Consider the following 17,500-nt stretch of genomic DNA (forward strand, 5'->3'; position numbering starts at 1 on the left):
ATTTCAGGCTCTAGTTAGAATATCAAAGATTCAGTTAGATCTGGAGAAAATTGGGGGTGGATCCAGCAGTGTGAGAGTGCTTCATCAGGTGAACGAGATCGAAAGCTTACCTATTCCTCGACTTAGACAAATACAACAGCAACTTAGGGTGGATATAGACAAATTAGAAAAGGTATATGTCAGATCGAATCTTTTTTCTGTATTCTGTAAATCCTGTTTATATAAAGGACATTATTACTATTAAACCATAACAACAGGTGATGAACAAGCAAATAATGAATGGAAGCAAATAATGCCCTGCTTCATTACACTTGTATTAAACCGACTGATTAAAAATAAATCATAAGGATGTCGTCCCTTCACAACAAAATATGTGTGTTCCTATTGATTTAATTTCAAGTTTAAAGGCCAAGGTAACTAGATAGGAATTTCCAAAATTCCGTGTTTACAGTATTTCGAATTTTTTTTTAATCCAATATCAATAATTATTACTATTATGTGGATAAAGATATGTGTTCCAATTGATTTCTAGGTTAAATGTAAAACGGCAAGGTCACTAGAAATGCATATGATATTTATCTTTCATTTTTTGCAGGTGATAGTTTATCAGCAGAATATGAAATGTATTATTTGTCAGGATAGGAATAAAAGCGTCACCTGTGTGCCCTGCAATCACAGAGTATCGTGTGATGTGTGTGCTAGCAAATCTAGAGAGTGCCCCCTGTGTCATGTCCAAAGGACCAATTACCGCCTGTAATGGTGGAAACAACTAGGATCTTCAAATTGTTTTAGTGACTCAAGTGCTAATAATGACACTCTGTTAAACAGTTTTTGTAGCAATGAGAGGTCTAATTCTGTCTCTACCAAAGGGCGCTAGGCAAACTGTTTTCACTACTGTTATCTTTCCCGAAGAAAATGTAGGAATTGATGCAAAACAATCCCATACGTATCAAATACAAATAGATCATTTGCTGGAAACACCGAGTTGATGTAATACACCAGTTTCGAGATACGAGCTCTTCTGTGTAGGAGGTGCATTTAATGGATCTTTGAATGCCTAAGTGGGACAGAGTGGACCTACAGTCAGTGAGAAAGACAATAAAATGCACTAAAAGCGGCTTCTCTTGAAATATAAATGTGGAAAATACAGAATACTCTCGAATGAAATGTTTTACTAAAGTGTAAGCATAAAAACAATGTCATATTTCCAAGTAGTATCCGAAATATGGTACTTACGACCAACGAAATAATGTGATATGAGAAAAATTCCATGTATTTAATTACTCCCTAAATACTTGCAACTTATTTGGTTTGTGTATCAGTAAAATTCGATGATCAAACAGCGTATGAGAAACTTGCTGAGTATATTCACTTGTGCAGTGATGAATATTTGTCCCACTCCCACATGTAAACAAATTGTTTCGTGCCTTACTATGTACGAGAGTTCTCCAAAGGGAAATCACTCCGAAGTATCTCGAAACCGGCATATTGGTTTGTTTTTTTATGAACAAAAATCCTGTAATATAAAAAAAACTATCATTCAACCATTTTACAAATTTTGTGCAATTTAGATGACATTTGGAGTGAAAGTGTGAGGCTTGTGTAGTGCCCTTTAGTAGAGATTGGTCTAATTTTGTTAGATTATGGAATATTCTACTTACACCCTTAGACTTTATGTAAATTAGATCTGTGGTCTGTTTTGTGAAACACTGATTGCATGTTTAAATTGTATTATAAGGTTGTTTAGATATTATTGGTACACACATTCTTGTTTGAAGCTTGAGGTGTCATGTTCTTAGTAGTATGACATCATGAAATTATTACTGTGTGACACGTTTCACCCGTCAAAGCAAAAATCATTCTGATTTTTTTTTAATATAATGTTTTTTGATGATATAAACATCTGATTGTTAACAATATGCAATAGAGAGGGAGGTTTTATTTAGAATGAGTGCAAGATATGAGCTTTACGAATTAATGTAAAATTATATACTTACTAGGTTTGAATTTTGTCAAAAGCAATTACCGTGTCTGTGATTTAATGATCGATTCATGAACATTGTTTTAGAGTATCTGTATTTGGATCATGTTTCTTTTATCTTTAGTTTATGTTTGGTTTCAAATTATTTGGCGTTCACTACAATGCTATTATTACAGTATAATGGTGTTTTATTCATTCCAGTCAAAGCTGTCCAACACTCATCTAGTTTTTTCATGGAGAATAGCTCTGTAGAGTTCTCTCATTTAGAAAATATATATTTTCATTATCTTCAATGTCATTTCCATCGCAACTGGATTTTGCTTCTGAAAAATACACTGTAATTGAAGAAGCATCATGCATTGAATGAAGAGCAGCATGATTTCATAGTTCAAGTTGAAGGCAAAATATAAGATCAAAATATTCATCATTAATTTTAAAAAAAATAATGAACGATCTCTTTTTTTTTTTTTATTCAAGTAGTTAGGTATTAAAATTTATAAAAGTTCTTATCTTTCATTTTTGAAAACAAGCTTTTGCTGTTTCATTTCAAATATAGTAATTTTTCTTTCTATACATGTTCTTATACTTTGTAAAGAGGCCCATTGTTATTGCTAATTTCACATCATGGGAAGCGATTTTAAATTGGTTGTGCTACTGCATGATGATGTCCATAATGTATCTACATGAATCGAATTCTGAAAAAAAGGATTTCAGCCATTTGGTTGATGTGAAGTCCATGCCAGCCTTGCCGGAGTGAAAGACAGAATTGGCAAAAAAAAAAAAAAAGTTTGAAATAACAACTTTCTGTATAAAATTTCAAAATTATGTGTTCTGGCCCCTCAATCTTGTGCATGCTGGCTCATGCATACTAGACAGAGGGGACAGACCTGTGTTTCTGATGGTGTGCTGAGTATTGGTACTATTTCATTCCTCATAATGATATAGATCATTTTCTATTTCTACTTGTTAGCCTTATCAGAGTTTTCACACAAATCATAGATAAGCCTTCAATGCTATGCAAATTTATACGAGAAAACTTGGTTATTCAATTTGTCAAGTTTTTAAATTTCACTTTCACTTGAATCCATTTGTTTGCCTTTTCTGATTCATATTTTAAAATATTTTTCATGATTGTTAGCAATTCAATAAGAACTTTGTTTAGTTTTGATTATATTCTGGATAATTATAGTACCAAAAAAAGGTTTGCACTGAAGTTGACTTGAAAGTCAACACCAAACTCAGTTGGTTAGAATACTGGTGTAAGTTTCGGGTGTTGAAACATAAAATAAGGAACAGTGTTCGACATTGCTTATAGTATTAAATGAGAGAATTTCCTGTCCACTTGTTTAGAGAAAGGGAAATAACCAGTTTTGAGATTATCCCAGTATTCTATTAGCTTATTGGAGAAGAAAAATTGATTGTAACTAAATGGTTATATCAAAAATGACATTAGTTTATCATTTTGTTTTTGAAATATTTTATTTCTGCTTCTCTTTCCAACCATTTTCATAATTGTTGAAGGGAAGTCATTTGTTCAAAAAGAATATGGTTCTTGTACAACAAATTGTAGATTAAAAATTATGAGAAATAAAATTGCATCATAAGTGAACATTTGTATTGACACCTTATTCTCTACTGCTTTCAGTCAAGTCCTGCATTGTTAGATGGACAGATTCATTTTGCAGAGTAGATGCATTTCAAAGTTACAGCCCCTTAGTCTAATGTTCAAGTCATACCTTGCCCTTCACAATTTCAACTTTATTTGAGGGAAAGAATTTTTTTATCCTCCAGCAACATGTTACAGGGGGATTGTATCATGGCGGTGATGTGTGTGAACAACTGAAAAATTCAGAGCATATCGAACCAAGGTCATCCAAATTTTGCATACCTATTCCTCGCTGCAAGAGATTGCAATGGTCAGAGGGCAAAGGAGGGAAATGGTCATTGTGGACACGAATATTTGCAAATCATGGTGGTCATGACGATTTACTTTTCATGGTGAAATTTTGAACCTATTGATTTTCAAGGTCACCAGAGAAGGAAATAATGAATGAGCCATCATGCTGAATCAATTGCATGTACATGTATTATATATAGGTTGAATGTCGAGGTCAATGGAGGATTTAAAAATTTGTAAAGCATTCAAAGCTAACCTAAGCAATGGTCATGAAACTGCCTATTCTCATGGTGAAAGGTCAAGGTCTTATTACAGAGATGGAAGAGAAAGACTTCTTATCGAGTTTTTGTTCAAAAGAATCAGGTCAAAGCAATGACTGAATGTAGCGCATAATGCTCGGTAGTCTCATACTATGGATGTGAAGGAAAAAGTTGCATAAGTATATTACAAACCCTCATTTATTAAAGTTTTTAACCAAAGAACATGTTGAAACTCGAAATTAAAAGTTTGTTCAAACTGTTGTGGTCAGGCAGGTTCGATCGCCGGTGGCCAGATAATTCTATTGGTAGAGCTCCACCTGACTGGATATTCAGGGGGCCTGGGTCCAAATCTAGGTCTGGTATATGTTGCATTTTCTCCCTTCCTGTTGCATTTAGTGTCGTAGACCACAGGCCTGGAGGTTATAAAACTTTTTTGAGCACGTTTTCATACTCAAACTCGAACTCCGTGCTCTAAATCGTACTCATACTCAAAAGTGAAGGTTCTAAAACTTTTATAAAATTATTCTCAAACTCAAATGGAGTACATGCTCAAGATTTTCGAGTATGCTTTGGAGCTTGCTCAGAGTTGCACTCAAACCAAACATGGCTGAGTTTGAGTACGAGTACTGTAAAAGTTTTATAACCACCAGGCCAGCTTCTGGAACTGACAGATGAAATTGCCTGCCTGGGAATAAAGTTCCTGGGCTTGTTCCCAAGTGTTGAGACAATTACGTAGGGAGGAATATGGTGGTCAGATGAGTGCGATCGCTGGTAGTCAGTATCTCCTGGCTACATGCAATCAAACTCTCAGATTCAGGCAATAACATTTCTGAACATCACCTCAATGAAAGGAATGTTCGCAATTTGCAATAACATGTCTTATGGAAGCAAGACATGGACGCCTAAACTAAATTAACAAAAGAAAAAACCTGCTCCGTAGCATCCATGATACCAATCATCAGAACCTTGTTTGATGCTATACAAATTTTTACTCTTATTGAGAATATCAAAATGGAATTGATTTTCAGGTATTTTCATCAAATTACATTGATCCAAAGATAACAAACAAGTCTTCACACGTCTATACTACAGGTACTACATAATTTAGTATTCATGTTCACTCCATTTGTACATAATTTTCTACGAGTATTATAGCCTGTAAAGACTACAGTCCCTCCAGCTTTTCTGATTCCTCTTTAATATTTTGTCTTAGTCTTTCCAGATCTTTTTTTGCTTGTTCAAGCGACATTCCTTCTCCTAATGGTATTCTGCCCTCTACTGCATCACAGCATTTCTGTTCTTGTAATTTTAATGAATCGATGTTAGCTTTAATATCAAGGTCATTTTCATCTTTGAAATACATGTAAGTTACAAAGACTAAGGCACTTCCACATATCGATTTTATCAAGTTCTGTCTATTTCTTTTCTCTTTATACTCTTGTTTTAATTGGTCCATCCATTTTGTTTTCTTTGGCTGGGAATGGGAAGACAATGGCCGATCAAGTAATCTGAAATGAAATGATTAAAATCAGATATATATGCAGAAACACAATGAAGTGAGTACCAGTATGCATATTCATTAATTAAATGATCTACATGCATATGATGTAATGCTTTTCATCAATCAGCATTGATTCAGAGGTAAATATCTCCTATAGTCTGTAATAATAATAGAAGTCGTGCTGCTTTTAAAATGCTCTTTCCGGGAGGTTTTAGTATAGAAAGTGTGATCAATTGAGCAGACCCACAAATCCCATGGTAACAATTTTTTTTAGTTGGAAAATATTTCCTTAAGCAAAAACAATAAAAGGTGGCAAAGGAAATGAGTTATACTTATAATTAAGAGTTACAATTGAAATAGACTTAGAATAATTTAAAACCAAATGGGGCTTTCAAGTACTCGCACTATGATCAATGTAACAGGAAGGGAGAAAATACAACGGACCAGACCGGTACTCAAACTCAGACAGAATCTCTTGTCAGGTGCTCTACCAACTGAGCTATATCTGGTAACCGGTGATCGAACCCGGTTGACCACTACAACAAAAAAAAAAAAAGGAGAAAGAAATTAAAAACCTCTATCAGATATAACTGAATGGTTATAGACGCTTCCGAGGTGAAGGATATTGCCTTTTGTGAATGTAAACAATGAGGTGTACCTTCTAAACTATAAAATATAGAGAGGATACACCAGTCCACTGATTTTATTTGTAGTCTACAATAGGCTACGTTACATTTTAATTCTGTCGTAGTTCCATCGCCAAACGCTCGGCATCAGTGTGAATGTCAGAGTCCTCGAAGATGATAAAAACGGATGTCCCGTACGTGTCACAGTAGGTGAGGCACGCTAAAGAACCGAGCAAAGGCCTAAATTTGAAGCCCTTCACTGGTTTTAGCGACGTCTCCATATGAGTGAAAAATTCTCTCTAGAGACGTTAAACAGGATGCAATCAATCAATATTATGTCGCACGGTCCTACATACAATCAATATTATGTCGCACGGTCCTACATACAACCAATATTATGTCGCACGGTCCTACATACAATAATTGAGGGGGGGGGGGATAAATTCAATAATCGTTCGAATGACATGTCTGATAATGCTCTGCACACAGAGCCCGATACATTAACAGGTTGGGAACACTTCCCCTATAGCGAGATGTTCTAAAACACGATTATCCCTATTTAGCGAGAAAGTAAACATTACCATTAACAGGTGTTTTTGGTGTCTTTAATGAAAATAATGGTACTCAACATGACACAATTCAAAAAATTGCATACCAAAGTTGCTGCGTAAGAGGGAAGCAGTCTGAAATCCAATGCACATCATGAGTGTTTTTGTTTTGATTAATATATTTGCAGAAGTATCGGACATTTTAGCACTTTTTCTTCTTTTCACGCGAAACACGAAGAGATGTACTCCACGGGTGTTTTTCTCGGTTGTACGGGATATATTTATTCTCGCTAGAGAGGGATAATCGCGTTTTAGCGAGAATATCTCGCTATAGGGGAAGTGTTCCCAACCTGGTTAAGGGTTCAAGAAAGATTTCCTCCATTGTTTACATTCACAATGTGACAAGTGCCTCTGTCAATAACACGCAAAATTAATCCGAGATTCCTCTGACACTTACCCCCGTTATTATATTGTAACATGTGCACAATATAAAAGCGGGGTTAAGGAATCAGAGGAATCTCGGATTAATGTAAAATATGAAAAAAAGTAAATGTTCTCAGATAGACAAAATGGATAAGATGTGAATAGATTTTTAAAATGTTCTCCGATGCCACTATTAATGATTACCTTTGAAAATTATGACTACATGACCTTTCCACTAGTTTATATCTGAGATAGGAACTACTCCACGAGCACAACATTTCGACAACACAAAACGAAAGTGAAAGTAGAGCTTATGCAACACGGTTTGACTAATACAAGAAGACAGAAGGATGGATGGAAAAAAGAAAATCAATACATTCACCAAATACTTAGCCTTAGGTGATAAAATAGCCTAATGTGTGAAACAACAAAAGGTCCTTGGTATACAGTAGTATCTAAAACTCTCTAATCAACTTGAACTTATAACCGATTAAAACGTATCAACACTTCGCGCACAAAAATCGCATTTCCCTACAATGGCCTGTAAGTTTCTTATCTGTAGCTTTGACATTTGTTATTTTCCCATCAATTGCAGTCAACTACATTAATGCCCCAGAGTGGGGTGACCCATTGATTTGTATGAAAGCTTGATAATTTGCTAAAAGTCACAGTAAGGTAAAGTAAAAAGTCTTTGGTTGACCCCGCAAAGGGAAGTAACTCGCAGCTAAGTTGATGTCACCAAGAGTTACGTACCTTTGCGGGGTCAGCCATGGTGATATAAAGTTTTCATACAAGGTAAAGGTTTTGCCCCACTCTGGGGCATTATACTGTAGTTGACAGCAATTTTTTACCGGGAGATGACGGAAAAGGCGCTACAATTACATTCAATATTGAAGAGAACAATAATTCAATGTGCACATATATTTAATTAATGCTTGCAGTAATTGAATTGTAACATGCAACAATAATAATGAATGTGCACATCAAATCAATATTATTGCTCTCATCAATTGAATTAAGGATGTATGTTACACCAGAGAAATTTGATATGGATGAGAAGTGGAGGATATATACAATACTTTGAAATTGAAAACATTCAAATTTACTAATTAATATTTAGTCAAAAAATGCAGTTTTAGTAGAAAGAAATCCGAGAAAAACTTTAAAAACCCTGCTAGACTCAAACACGCGATCTACAGTTCAGTAGTTGACATGCTAACCTACTGAGCGAGGCGAGAATTTTTATTAGTTGAGTAGACAAATATTGCAGCAGCTGGTATTTATATACTTTCATCCATGTTCTAAAAGGAAGTCGGCCATTATAACAATGAATAAATGTGCACATCAAATCAATTATTGCTTTCATCAATTGAATTGATGTACACATTAATTCAATTATTGCTTTCATCAATTGAATTCATGAGAGCAATAATTTACTTGATGCGCATATCAATTCAATAATTGCGCTCAGTACTTGAATTTATGTCTCAATTCTTTAGAGTGTATGTAAATATTGCTCTCCGTGATTTTCAAAACAAAAGCTGGTGCTCAGTACATTGTTTCATATGCAACCAGTATATTCTTGTAGCACATGATAATGCACTCCATGTTTTTGTTTGGTTCTTTTCCCACCCCAAAAAGTGAGAAGATTCATTATACATCTAATGGACAGCACCATTCATATCCCAAAAGATGATTTGACAACTGCATAAAATGTTTAAGATTGTAAATGGAGAAACATTTTACAAAGGTAAAATTTGCACACCAATCAACTTCCAAAAGATGATTATGCTACTGTGTAAAATGAGTTCTGGGAAGCATGGGTTTTTTCATTGAAAAATGTTTTTGACCCTGTGGACTATGATGAAAATTCCAACACCTTGTTGCAGATTGTGTGAAGCCTTAAAATCACATCACTCAACACATTCCAACAGAATTGGTTATTGCTCAAAATCAGGAGATTGAGGATGAAGTGTGAAAAAGCAGAGTAACAATTGGAAAGTGTGGGTATATAATTTCACATTTTGTTCTGCAGAGCCGTTTTCACAAACTGTTTCAGTATATACCAACATCTCAATCTAATTAAAAAAAATTCCCCATCAACTACTATCGCTAGTGTAGCCATAGTAGATGAGCAGATCATAGGATCTAATTTTAATTAGATTGACCAACAATTTTCTAAAACACAAATCCAAGAAAAGATGCACATCTTAAGGTAGTACTCTACTTCGTCATAATGGCCGACTTCCTTTCAAAAAATCAAAATCGGCAATATTTGACTTTTCCTTTTAAATACCTAGCCGAGTAGCTCAGAATACCGATTGCTGAACTGTAGGTTGCAGGTTCGAGTCCAGCAGGGTTTTTTTTTGACAAAATAAAGTAAATTTGAAAATATTCAAATTCAAAATATTGTTGTACATATCCTCCACTTTTCATCTACATCAAATTTCTCTGGTGTAGCGTACCTCCTTAACCTAGTTACATCATGAAATTCTTATCATAACTTATCTACAAGGATACTCATTAACTTCAGAGATGGAAACATACTGACTGGACAAAACTCCACAACTTCTCAGTGTATGCATGATAAACAAGTGCCTTCTGGTGAAACTAGACATATGATGTTACCATTGTTATATGCTTCATATACAATAAATGAAAATAAGTTTCATAATTGATGCAGTTTGATAAAATTTGTAATCCCTGAACACTCGCATAACGAGTAATAAGAAACACATTTCATAAAGAGACTACATTTATTGTTAAAATAAGATACTTGCACAAATCTAAAACATTACAAAAAGACAACACAAATGGGGGACACCTGTATAAAAAACTTTTGTGTAAGTCAAGAAATTTAAGATTTGAACAGATAGAAATAAGACAGTCCAGAATTAAGACAAATACACAAAAATCAACATATTTCCCTGACTATTCATGATAGAATATTGATGACCAGCATGGTTTGATGCAAGAAATCAAATCTCAAAAAGAAGTGTCAATCAAGAAAACCATGAAATTAACTTTCTCAATCACATTTCTATGCATGCATAAAATGGACATTATCAAAAACCAACGAGACTGCTGATCTGCATTAACTAAGGTGTCTTATAGAACATAAATTAAAAAAAAAAATCCAATGACAAATGAGCCACACAATGAGAATTTGTCTGGAATGGAAACAAAATTACCATGCCATAATGTCCTGAAAATGTCTGCTGCATTCACGATAAAAATTTCAATGTCTATATGAAAACAAGTCTGTGAGATGAAATAGAAACGAGATCATGCACGCTCTCCTCGAATCCTCCTGGCCAACTGAATGTCTTTGGGCATGATTGTGACTCTCTTTGCATGGATGGCGCACAAGTTAGTGTCTTCAAATAATCCAACCAGGTAAGCTTCACTGGCCTCCTGAAATAAAGAGAATGAGAGATATAGTTTCTTCCTCCAAGATAATAAAAACACATTGAATAACAAATTAAATATATGTATATCCCGAAAGCAATGGTGCATTGTAAATAGATATTGAAAGTAAAAATTTAGTACAATGCTTAGGTTGTAGTTGACATCTATTGCTAATCCAATTTTACATGTACACATAAACTGGTTCAATTGAGTTTAGTTTCATTATTTTTTGATTTAGCATTGAAATTTTTTTGACAACAAGGCAGATAATATCCTTCAATGTGAAAAGCTCCCAACACTCCTCTAACCACACTCAAATGGAAGAATCAACCTACTTGCAGGGCTCCAATAGCTGCACTCTGGAATCTTAAGTCAGTTTTGAAGTCCTGAGCAATTTCTCTCACAAGACGTTGGAAAGGCAATTTCCTGATGAGCAACTCAGTTGATTTCTGGTATCTACGGATTTCTCTGAGGGCGACTGTTCCTGGCCTATATCTGTGAGGCTTCTTCACTCCTCCGGTGGAGGGGGCACTCTTACGTGCAGCCTTGGTAGCCAGCTGTTTACGAGGGGCTTTACCTCCTGTACTTTTACGTGCAGTTTGCTTTGTACGAGCCATTCTGTAAAATTAATTCCACTTTCAAAATTTCTCAATTGCAAAAATGCTATCAACAGAAATCTATGCAAATGGGACTTTCATTTTCAAAAGTAAATTTTAGTCATAAAATTACTCAGTGATACAGTATGTTACACATACATACTATAAATTATAATTAACGATAGAACTTTTATTGGAAATAGTGTCTAAGTCAGTATGAAAATCCCCGGTCATTTCCCACGCTTTGTTTATTTATAGTTTTCAAAATGGCGGGCAAAATCGTGCGACTGATATATACAACTTCCCATTGTTCCGAGAAACGTTTCATCATTTCGTTAAACACACGTAAAAATATATTGTTTTCAATATGATAATAACCTGTACTTTCTTGAAAAGGGTAACTTATAAATAATATACTGTGCAGCGTATATTTACCTGTCAACTTCGCTTTTACTGTACTCCAACTATTCGAACCGACGATAGTGAATAAATTAACTCATTGAGAAGACTGTATGTTATATTCAATGTCATTAGTCGCCACTGACCTCCGACCTTGGTATCCATTGGTTGAATTTAAAACCACTTCATTGGGTGACCTTCTGTTTGCACTGAAATCTGATTGGTTTTATATGAAGAATTTTGATTGGTTGAAAGGGATCACCATTTCAATCCACTTTTCGTTCTGAATTTGTGCAGAAATATTGAAGGGGGGGGGGGGGGGTGGGGGGTGTTGGAGTTGTTAAATGGCAACCACTTGGATTAAAAGAAATGGTAGCTGCTATCAATTTACTTGAAATATTATTTTCAATGAGATAATTACAACAATGAAGAGTAAAGGTGCCAGATAGCCTATTCATAAACACTTTATAAACATTATTACATCGCTGACAACTTCACTCACTCACAACTTAGGCATTCAAACCACAGGGGCTCGGTTGTCAGATATAATTGAAGTTTTGTATTATTTGTTCCCGAATAATGAATTGAAGTTTTGCATGATTTGTGTCCGAATAATAGAATATAGAACTAAAATACACCACCAAAATCCGAGGTTTTAAAGTAAAGGGATTTTTTTTAATGTACACATATATGCCCACAGGCGGATCCAGGAATTTGTGAAAGGGATTTAAATAGGTACTTTTCACGATCTCATGCACCCCCAAGGTAACCCATTTACACCTTACAAGTGTTCATAACACCTTATTGCGAATTTTATTTTAATTTGGTAACTTTCACAGGGGCCTAAGATACAATTTTTAATTATTATAATTAAAAGAGTTCGTTTATACAATCTGTTTCGTTTCGGTAGGTTTCGTTTCGTTTCGGTAGATTTCGTTTCGCACTTTACAGGTACCCGTGTACAGGGGCCGATCCATGAATTATGGTTGGGGGGGGGGGGGGGGCGCCACTTTATGAGGCAGGGGGTCTGGGGGCCGCCTTGAGGCCCTCGGTGGGTCCAGGGCTAAGCCCTGATGGGGACCCGGAAGCTCCTGGATTTTACAGATTTTATAGGTCTTGAAATATGTCTCTTATTTAGTCATTTGTACTATTTTGTATCAGTTTTAATAAGGTGGAATTAATAAAATGACGCAAATTTTAAGGGGTTTTGGAAAAAATTGAGTTCTCCCAATAAAGTAATTCAAGAAATCAAAATATTTTATCATTTATTTCTCCGGGAGTAGAAGATAGTATTGCTTCTTTTATCGTTGAGAACACTTTTCTAATTTACCTTAAATTTTAAAATTTTAGGGGGGGGGGGGCGCCGGCTGCGCCCCCCCCCCCCCATTAAATATTTCCGCCACTGGTGTAGCGGTCAGCTGGAATCGATCGCCAGTGGCCAGTTAGCTCAGTTGTTAGAGCACCTAACTAGAGATTCGGGGGGTGGGGGGGGGGGGGGGGTCGAATCCCGATCTGGTTGCGTTTTCTCCCTTAATTTCTGTTACATTTGGGGCCGTAGACCACCCCCTGGAACTGACATGTGAAAATGCCTGCCAGGGGATAAAGATCCTGGGTTGATGTCTTTTTAGGGAGGAGTGTAGCGGTCAGCCGGATTCGATCGCCAGTGGCCAGTTAGCTCAGTTGGTAGGGCCCGGGTTCGAATCCCGGTCTGGTCCGTTACATTTTCTCCCTTCCTGTTACAGCTACAATAATGTAGCCCTATCCGATTTTTTAAAATTCTTATTTTATCCCCCTCCCAACCCCCCAACCCTCCCAAAAAATCGGAGAGCTAGGGCTTCATTATTGCAGCTAGAGAAGTTTATATATGAAAATACTTTGATTATTTACTTTCGAAAGCCCACTGAGCTCACTTTCGTAACTGATAAAAAAAATTCGCGTTATAACGCGAAACTTTCGCAAATAAACGCGTAACTTTCGCGTTATAACGCGTAACTTTCGTGAATTAATATGGTGTCCGGATAGGTCCATTTGCAAAACCGTGACTGCGCATTAGTCACAACACGCCATCACGCCAACAAGCAACGCACCTTCGCGCTCTCACGCCAACAAGCAACGCGCCTTCGCGCAGACAAGCAACGCGCCTTTAATTGCGCTCTCACGACAACAAGGAACGCGCTCTCACGCCAACAAGCAACGCACCTTCGCGCAGACAAGCAACGCGCCTTTAATTGCGCTCTCACGACAACAAGGAACGCGCTCTCACGCCAACAAGCAACGCACCTTCGCGCAGACAAGCAACGCGCCGTCGCGCTCTCACGACAAGAAGCAACGCGCCTTCGCGCTCTCACGCCAACAAGCAACACACCTTCGCGCCGTCACTCCAACAAGCAACACACCTTCGCGCCGTCACGCCAACAAGCAACGCGCCTTCGCGCAGACAAGCAACTCGCCTTCACGCTCTCACGACAAGAAGCAACGCGCCTTCGCGCTCTCACGCCAACAAGCAACACACCTTCGCGCCGTCACTCCAACAAGCAACACACCTTCGCGCCGTCACGCCAACAAGCAACGCGCCTTCGCGCAGACAAGCAACGCGCCTTCGCGCTCTCATGACAAGAAGCAACGCGCCTTCGCGCTCTCACGCCAACAAGCAACACACCTTCGCGCCGTCACGCCAACAAGCAACGCGCCTTCGCACCGTCACGCCAACAAGCAATACGCCTTCGCTTCGTGTTGCTTGTTGGCGTGACGGTGCGATGGCGCGTTGCTTGTCTGCACGAAGGCGCGTTTAGAAAAATGTAAACGATAAAAGACGCAATCATTTCTTCCACTCTCGGAGAAATAAATGGCAAAATCTTTTGATTTGTTGAATTGCTTTTATTAGGAGAACTTACTTTCTTTTCCAAAACCCTTAAAATTTGCGTTAATTTATTAATTTCACCTTATAAAAAATGACAGAAAATATAGTAAAAATTACTACATAGGAGACATATTTCAAGCCCTATAAAAGTTGTAAAGTCCCCACCACTGGCGGCCCCCAGACCCCCTGCCTCATAACGTTGAGCCGCCCCCCTAACCACAAATTCTGGATCCACCCCTGTTATGTCCCTTGGCTGTCATCTATTGGAAAACCCCATCTTTTTACTTTACTTTTTACTTTACTTTACTTTATGCCATATAGAATTCTCACAGCACCTTTGTAACTACCTGTTTTGTAATGTTGCCATTTGATATGCTTTTGGTTTGGTTTTAACATATAATTATTGTGTAGAAAGACTTCTCCTATTTGACAATTAAAAACACAAAATATGTACAACAGAATTAAAGGTGAATAAGATGATCTTAAAGCAGTCAGATTATATCAAGAGATATGCATATACAAAATTACAAACTACAGCTAGACAAGTTTATCGTTATTTTTCTTCATTGTGATGAACAAATTATTCCATGCTACTGTTGTTTTTTTTTATATATTGAGTGCATTCAATCCATAAATTATTGTTTATAGGCAAAATCAATACGCTTTATAATATAACCTAAATGTTACGCGTTGATTTGCGAAAGTAACGCGTTTATTCGCTAACTTTAGATATCTCTATTTAGATTGAGAACAATTAAATGGATAAGAAGCCCCTGTGGCTACGCGTTGATGAGGAGTTGGTTTTAATTTCTTTCTATTTCATATTGCCGCTACATGTACGCTGACAAGGAGTTGATTTTAATTAGATCGGAATATAATTATATACATACAAGAGACCCGTGGGCCACATCGCTCACATGAGTTACCTTGGCCCATATTTAAAGATTTTCCTTATATATTCGCATATAAAACTTTGATCCCTATTGGGGTCCCAACCTACCCCCAGGGACCATGATTTTTGCAAACTTGAATCTGCACTATGTCAGGAGGCTTTCATGTAAATGTAAACTTCTATGGCTAATGGTTCTTGAGAAGAAGATTTTTAAAAAATTTCTCTACATACTTGTACATTTCTGTATGTAATTATACATGTAAAACTTTGATCCCCTATTGTGGCCCCATTCTACCCCCGGGTGCCATTATTTTAACAAACTTGAATCTGCACTATATCAGGAAGCTTTCATGTAAATGTAAACTTTTCTGACCCAGTAATTCTTCAGAAGATTTTTAATGATTTTCCCTATATATTTGTATGTAAAACTTTGATACCCTATTGTGGCCCCATCCTACCCCGGGGGTCATGCTGTTAACAAACTTGAATCTACATTATATCAGGAAGCTTTCATGTAAATTTCAGCTCTTCTGGCCCTGTAGTTCTTGAAAAGATTTTTAAATGACCCCACCCTATTTTTGCATTTTTGTAATTATCTCCTCTTTGAGGGGGACATGGCCCTTCATTTGAACAAACTTGAAAAACCTTCACCCAGGGATGCTTTTTGCCAAGTTTGGTTGAAATTGACCCCGTGATTCTGGAGTAGTTTCTGTGGAAACGAGGGGGTTATTTATATTCGGTCTTTCCTACCGAATATAAATAACCCCCTCGTTTCCACAGAAATTAGGGCACCTGCAAATCCATGAAACGAAATCGAAACGAGCCTAAGCCTAAGTAGGAACGAAACAAAACCAACCTAAGCCAGGGGTGGATCCAGGCAATATTTTCAGAGGGTCCAAATATTTTAGGTATAAACCCAATTTTCCCAGGAGGTCTAACATTTTTTGAGTGCAAATATATAGTAAAGCTTGAAATTTCAAAATTCCAAGGGGGGGGGGGGGGGGGGCTGCGCAAAAGATTTTAATACAAAATGAACGAAATATTACCCAGAGTCTTCGTTTTTTAAAAAAACAATCTAGGATCTTTTAGGATGGCGGATACATGTAAATGTAATAAATTGAAATGGCAAAATGAATAATAGTTAAGCTTTCTGTTTCAGCTTAGGTGAGCTAAAAAAATTTAGGAGTGCATGTTAAAAATCAAAACTTTTCCAGAATATTCTTCGTATGGGAATAAAGTATGATGACATTGTCCATCTGTCAGATTCAAAAGAAATTTTTGTAAACGAATATGTATAAATCAAAGTACCGACAGAACAGCTGGGAGTTGCACCGCCTGGAATAGTTACGATTATATCGATAACATGTTCATATCTATTAATCCACCAATGACCCGAGAACAGTTGAGGGAGCGAGAGAGCGAGTTGATTCCTTAGTAGCGGCAATTTGGAATCAGGGGTAGGCAATCAACAGAGTTGTAAAATTTAAGTTTTACTCCATTATCTGTATGAAGAGTTGTGTTAATCAAATGAAAAGAGACAATTTTAATTCCTCGTACGATAACTACTTATTTGTTTAACTAACAAATTCTGAGTTGCCTAAATAGACGCCGTTTTAAAAGCACGAAATATTTTGATTGTATATTCTAAATATATGATTGTTTTTACATAACAATCGACTGAATGAAATGTTTGTTGAATAATAAATATTTCCAAAAATCCCAACCAAGGGAATTGGGAAATTAACTCTACATTTAAGATGTAAAAGAAATGAATAGCCAATAAGCATTAATTTCAGGATAGAAAGAATATGTATGGGAATGGTCTGCCGTAAACATAACCGGAATGAAAAGAGGGGGGGGGGTCGACTATATAGTAGGTTTTCCTGGGGGTCTGGCTATAAAAGGGGGGGGGGGTCCTACTATATAGCTACATTTCCGTAGGGGAAGATCTACTATATAACCATTTTTCCGGGGGGGGGGGGGGGGGGGGGGGGGGGGGGGGGGGGGGGGGGGAGATGGCTAGTGGGAAAGGCTACTATACAACAACGGTAACACAGTTGAAATATTTCTGGAAAGTGTTTAGAGGTGTTTTTTTTAGATTCATACTTT

At 36.9% G+C, this 17,500-nt stretch overlaps 3 protein-coding genes across 9 annotated transcripts in view; 1 reads left to right on the forward strand and 2 right to left on the reverse strand.

The window, feature by feature from the left end:
- The window catches only part of LOC125668038 (RING finger protein unkempt homolog), a 25,129-nt gene extending 21,539 nt beyond the window's left edge, over nucleotides 1–3,590 (forward strand). For 4 of the 7 annotated variants that reach the window (XM_056162417.1, XM_048901773.2, XM_056162418.1 and 1 more), the window contains exons 15-16: nucleotides 8–172; nucleotides 596–3,590. In XM_056162417.1, the coding sequence (XP_056018392.1) occupies nucleotides 8–172; nucleotides 596–757 (327 nt within the window). In that variant the 3' untranslated portion in view covers nucleotides 758–3,590. Of the gene's footprint in view, nucleotides 1–7; nucleotides 173–595 lie in introns of those variants that run through there. The other 3 variants (XM_056162421.1, XM_056162422.1, XM_056162423.1) reach the window with 1 other exon arrangement.
- Nucleotides 3,591–5,107: 1,517 nt separating this feature from the next.
- Nucleotides 5,108–7,591, reverse strand: LOC125669383 (uncharacterized). Its single transcript, XM_048903840.2, has 2 exons — nucleotides 7,441–7,591; nucleotides 5,108–5,646 (listed from the first exon to the last, which is right to left on the reverse strand). The coding sequence occupies exons 1-2, from the start codon at nucleotides 7,512–7,514 to the stop codon at nucleotides 5,304–5,306; spliced, it is 417 nt and encodes a 138-aa protein (XP_048759797.1). The 5' UTR covers nucleotides 7,515–7,591; the 3' UTR covers nucleotides 5,108–5,303.
- A 2,387-nt stretch (nucleotides 7,592–9,978) lies between these two features.
- Nucleotides 9,979–12,521, reverse strand: LOC125668041 (histone H3.3A). Its single transcript, XM_048901776.2, has 3 exons — nucleotides 11,676–12,521; nucleotides 10,980–11,262; nucleotides 9,979–10,650 (listed from the first exon to the last, which is right to left on the reverse strand). Exons 2-3 carry the CDS (start codon nucleotides 11,259–11,261, stop codon nucleotides 10,522–10,524), a joined length of 411 nt encoding a protein of 136 aa, XP_048757733.1. The 5' UTR covers nucleotide 11,262; nucleotides 11,676–12,521; the 3' UTR covers nucleotides 9,979–10,521.
- Nucleotides 12,522–17,500: the final 4,979 nt, after the last annotated feature.

The sequence above is a fragment of the Ostrea edulis genome, chromosome 4 (assembly GCF_947568905.1).
Source record: "Ostrea edulis chromosome 4, xbOstEdul1.1, whole genome shotgun sequence".
Taxonomy (NCBI): Eukaryota; Metazoa; Mollusca; class Bivalvia; order Ostreida; family Ostreidae; genus Ostrea; species Ostrea edulis.

Coding starts and splice junctions, on each gene's coding strand:
- LOC125669383 (XM_048903840.2), bottom strand. CDS start 7,514: ATGTTGTGCTCGTGGAGTAGTTCCTATCTCAGATATAAACTAGTGGAA. Junction 5,647..7,440: donor TGTAGTCATAATTTTCAAAG/GTAATCATTAAT, acceptor ATTTCATTTCAG/ATTACTTGATCGGCCATTGT.
- LOC125668041 (XM_048901776.2), bottom strand. CDS start 11,261: ATGGCTCGTACAAAGCAAACTGCACGTAAAAGTACAGGAGGTAAAGCC. Junction 10,651..10,979: donor CAGCTATTGGAGCCCTGCAA/GTAGGTTGATTC, acceptor TCTTTATTTCAG/GAGGCCAGTGAAGCTTACCT.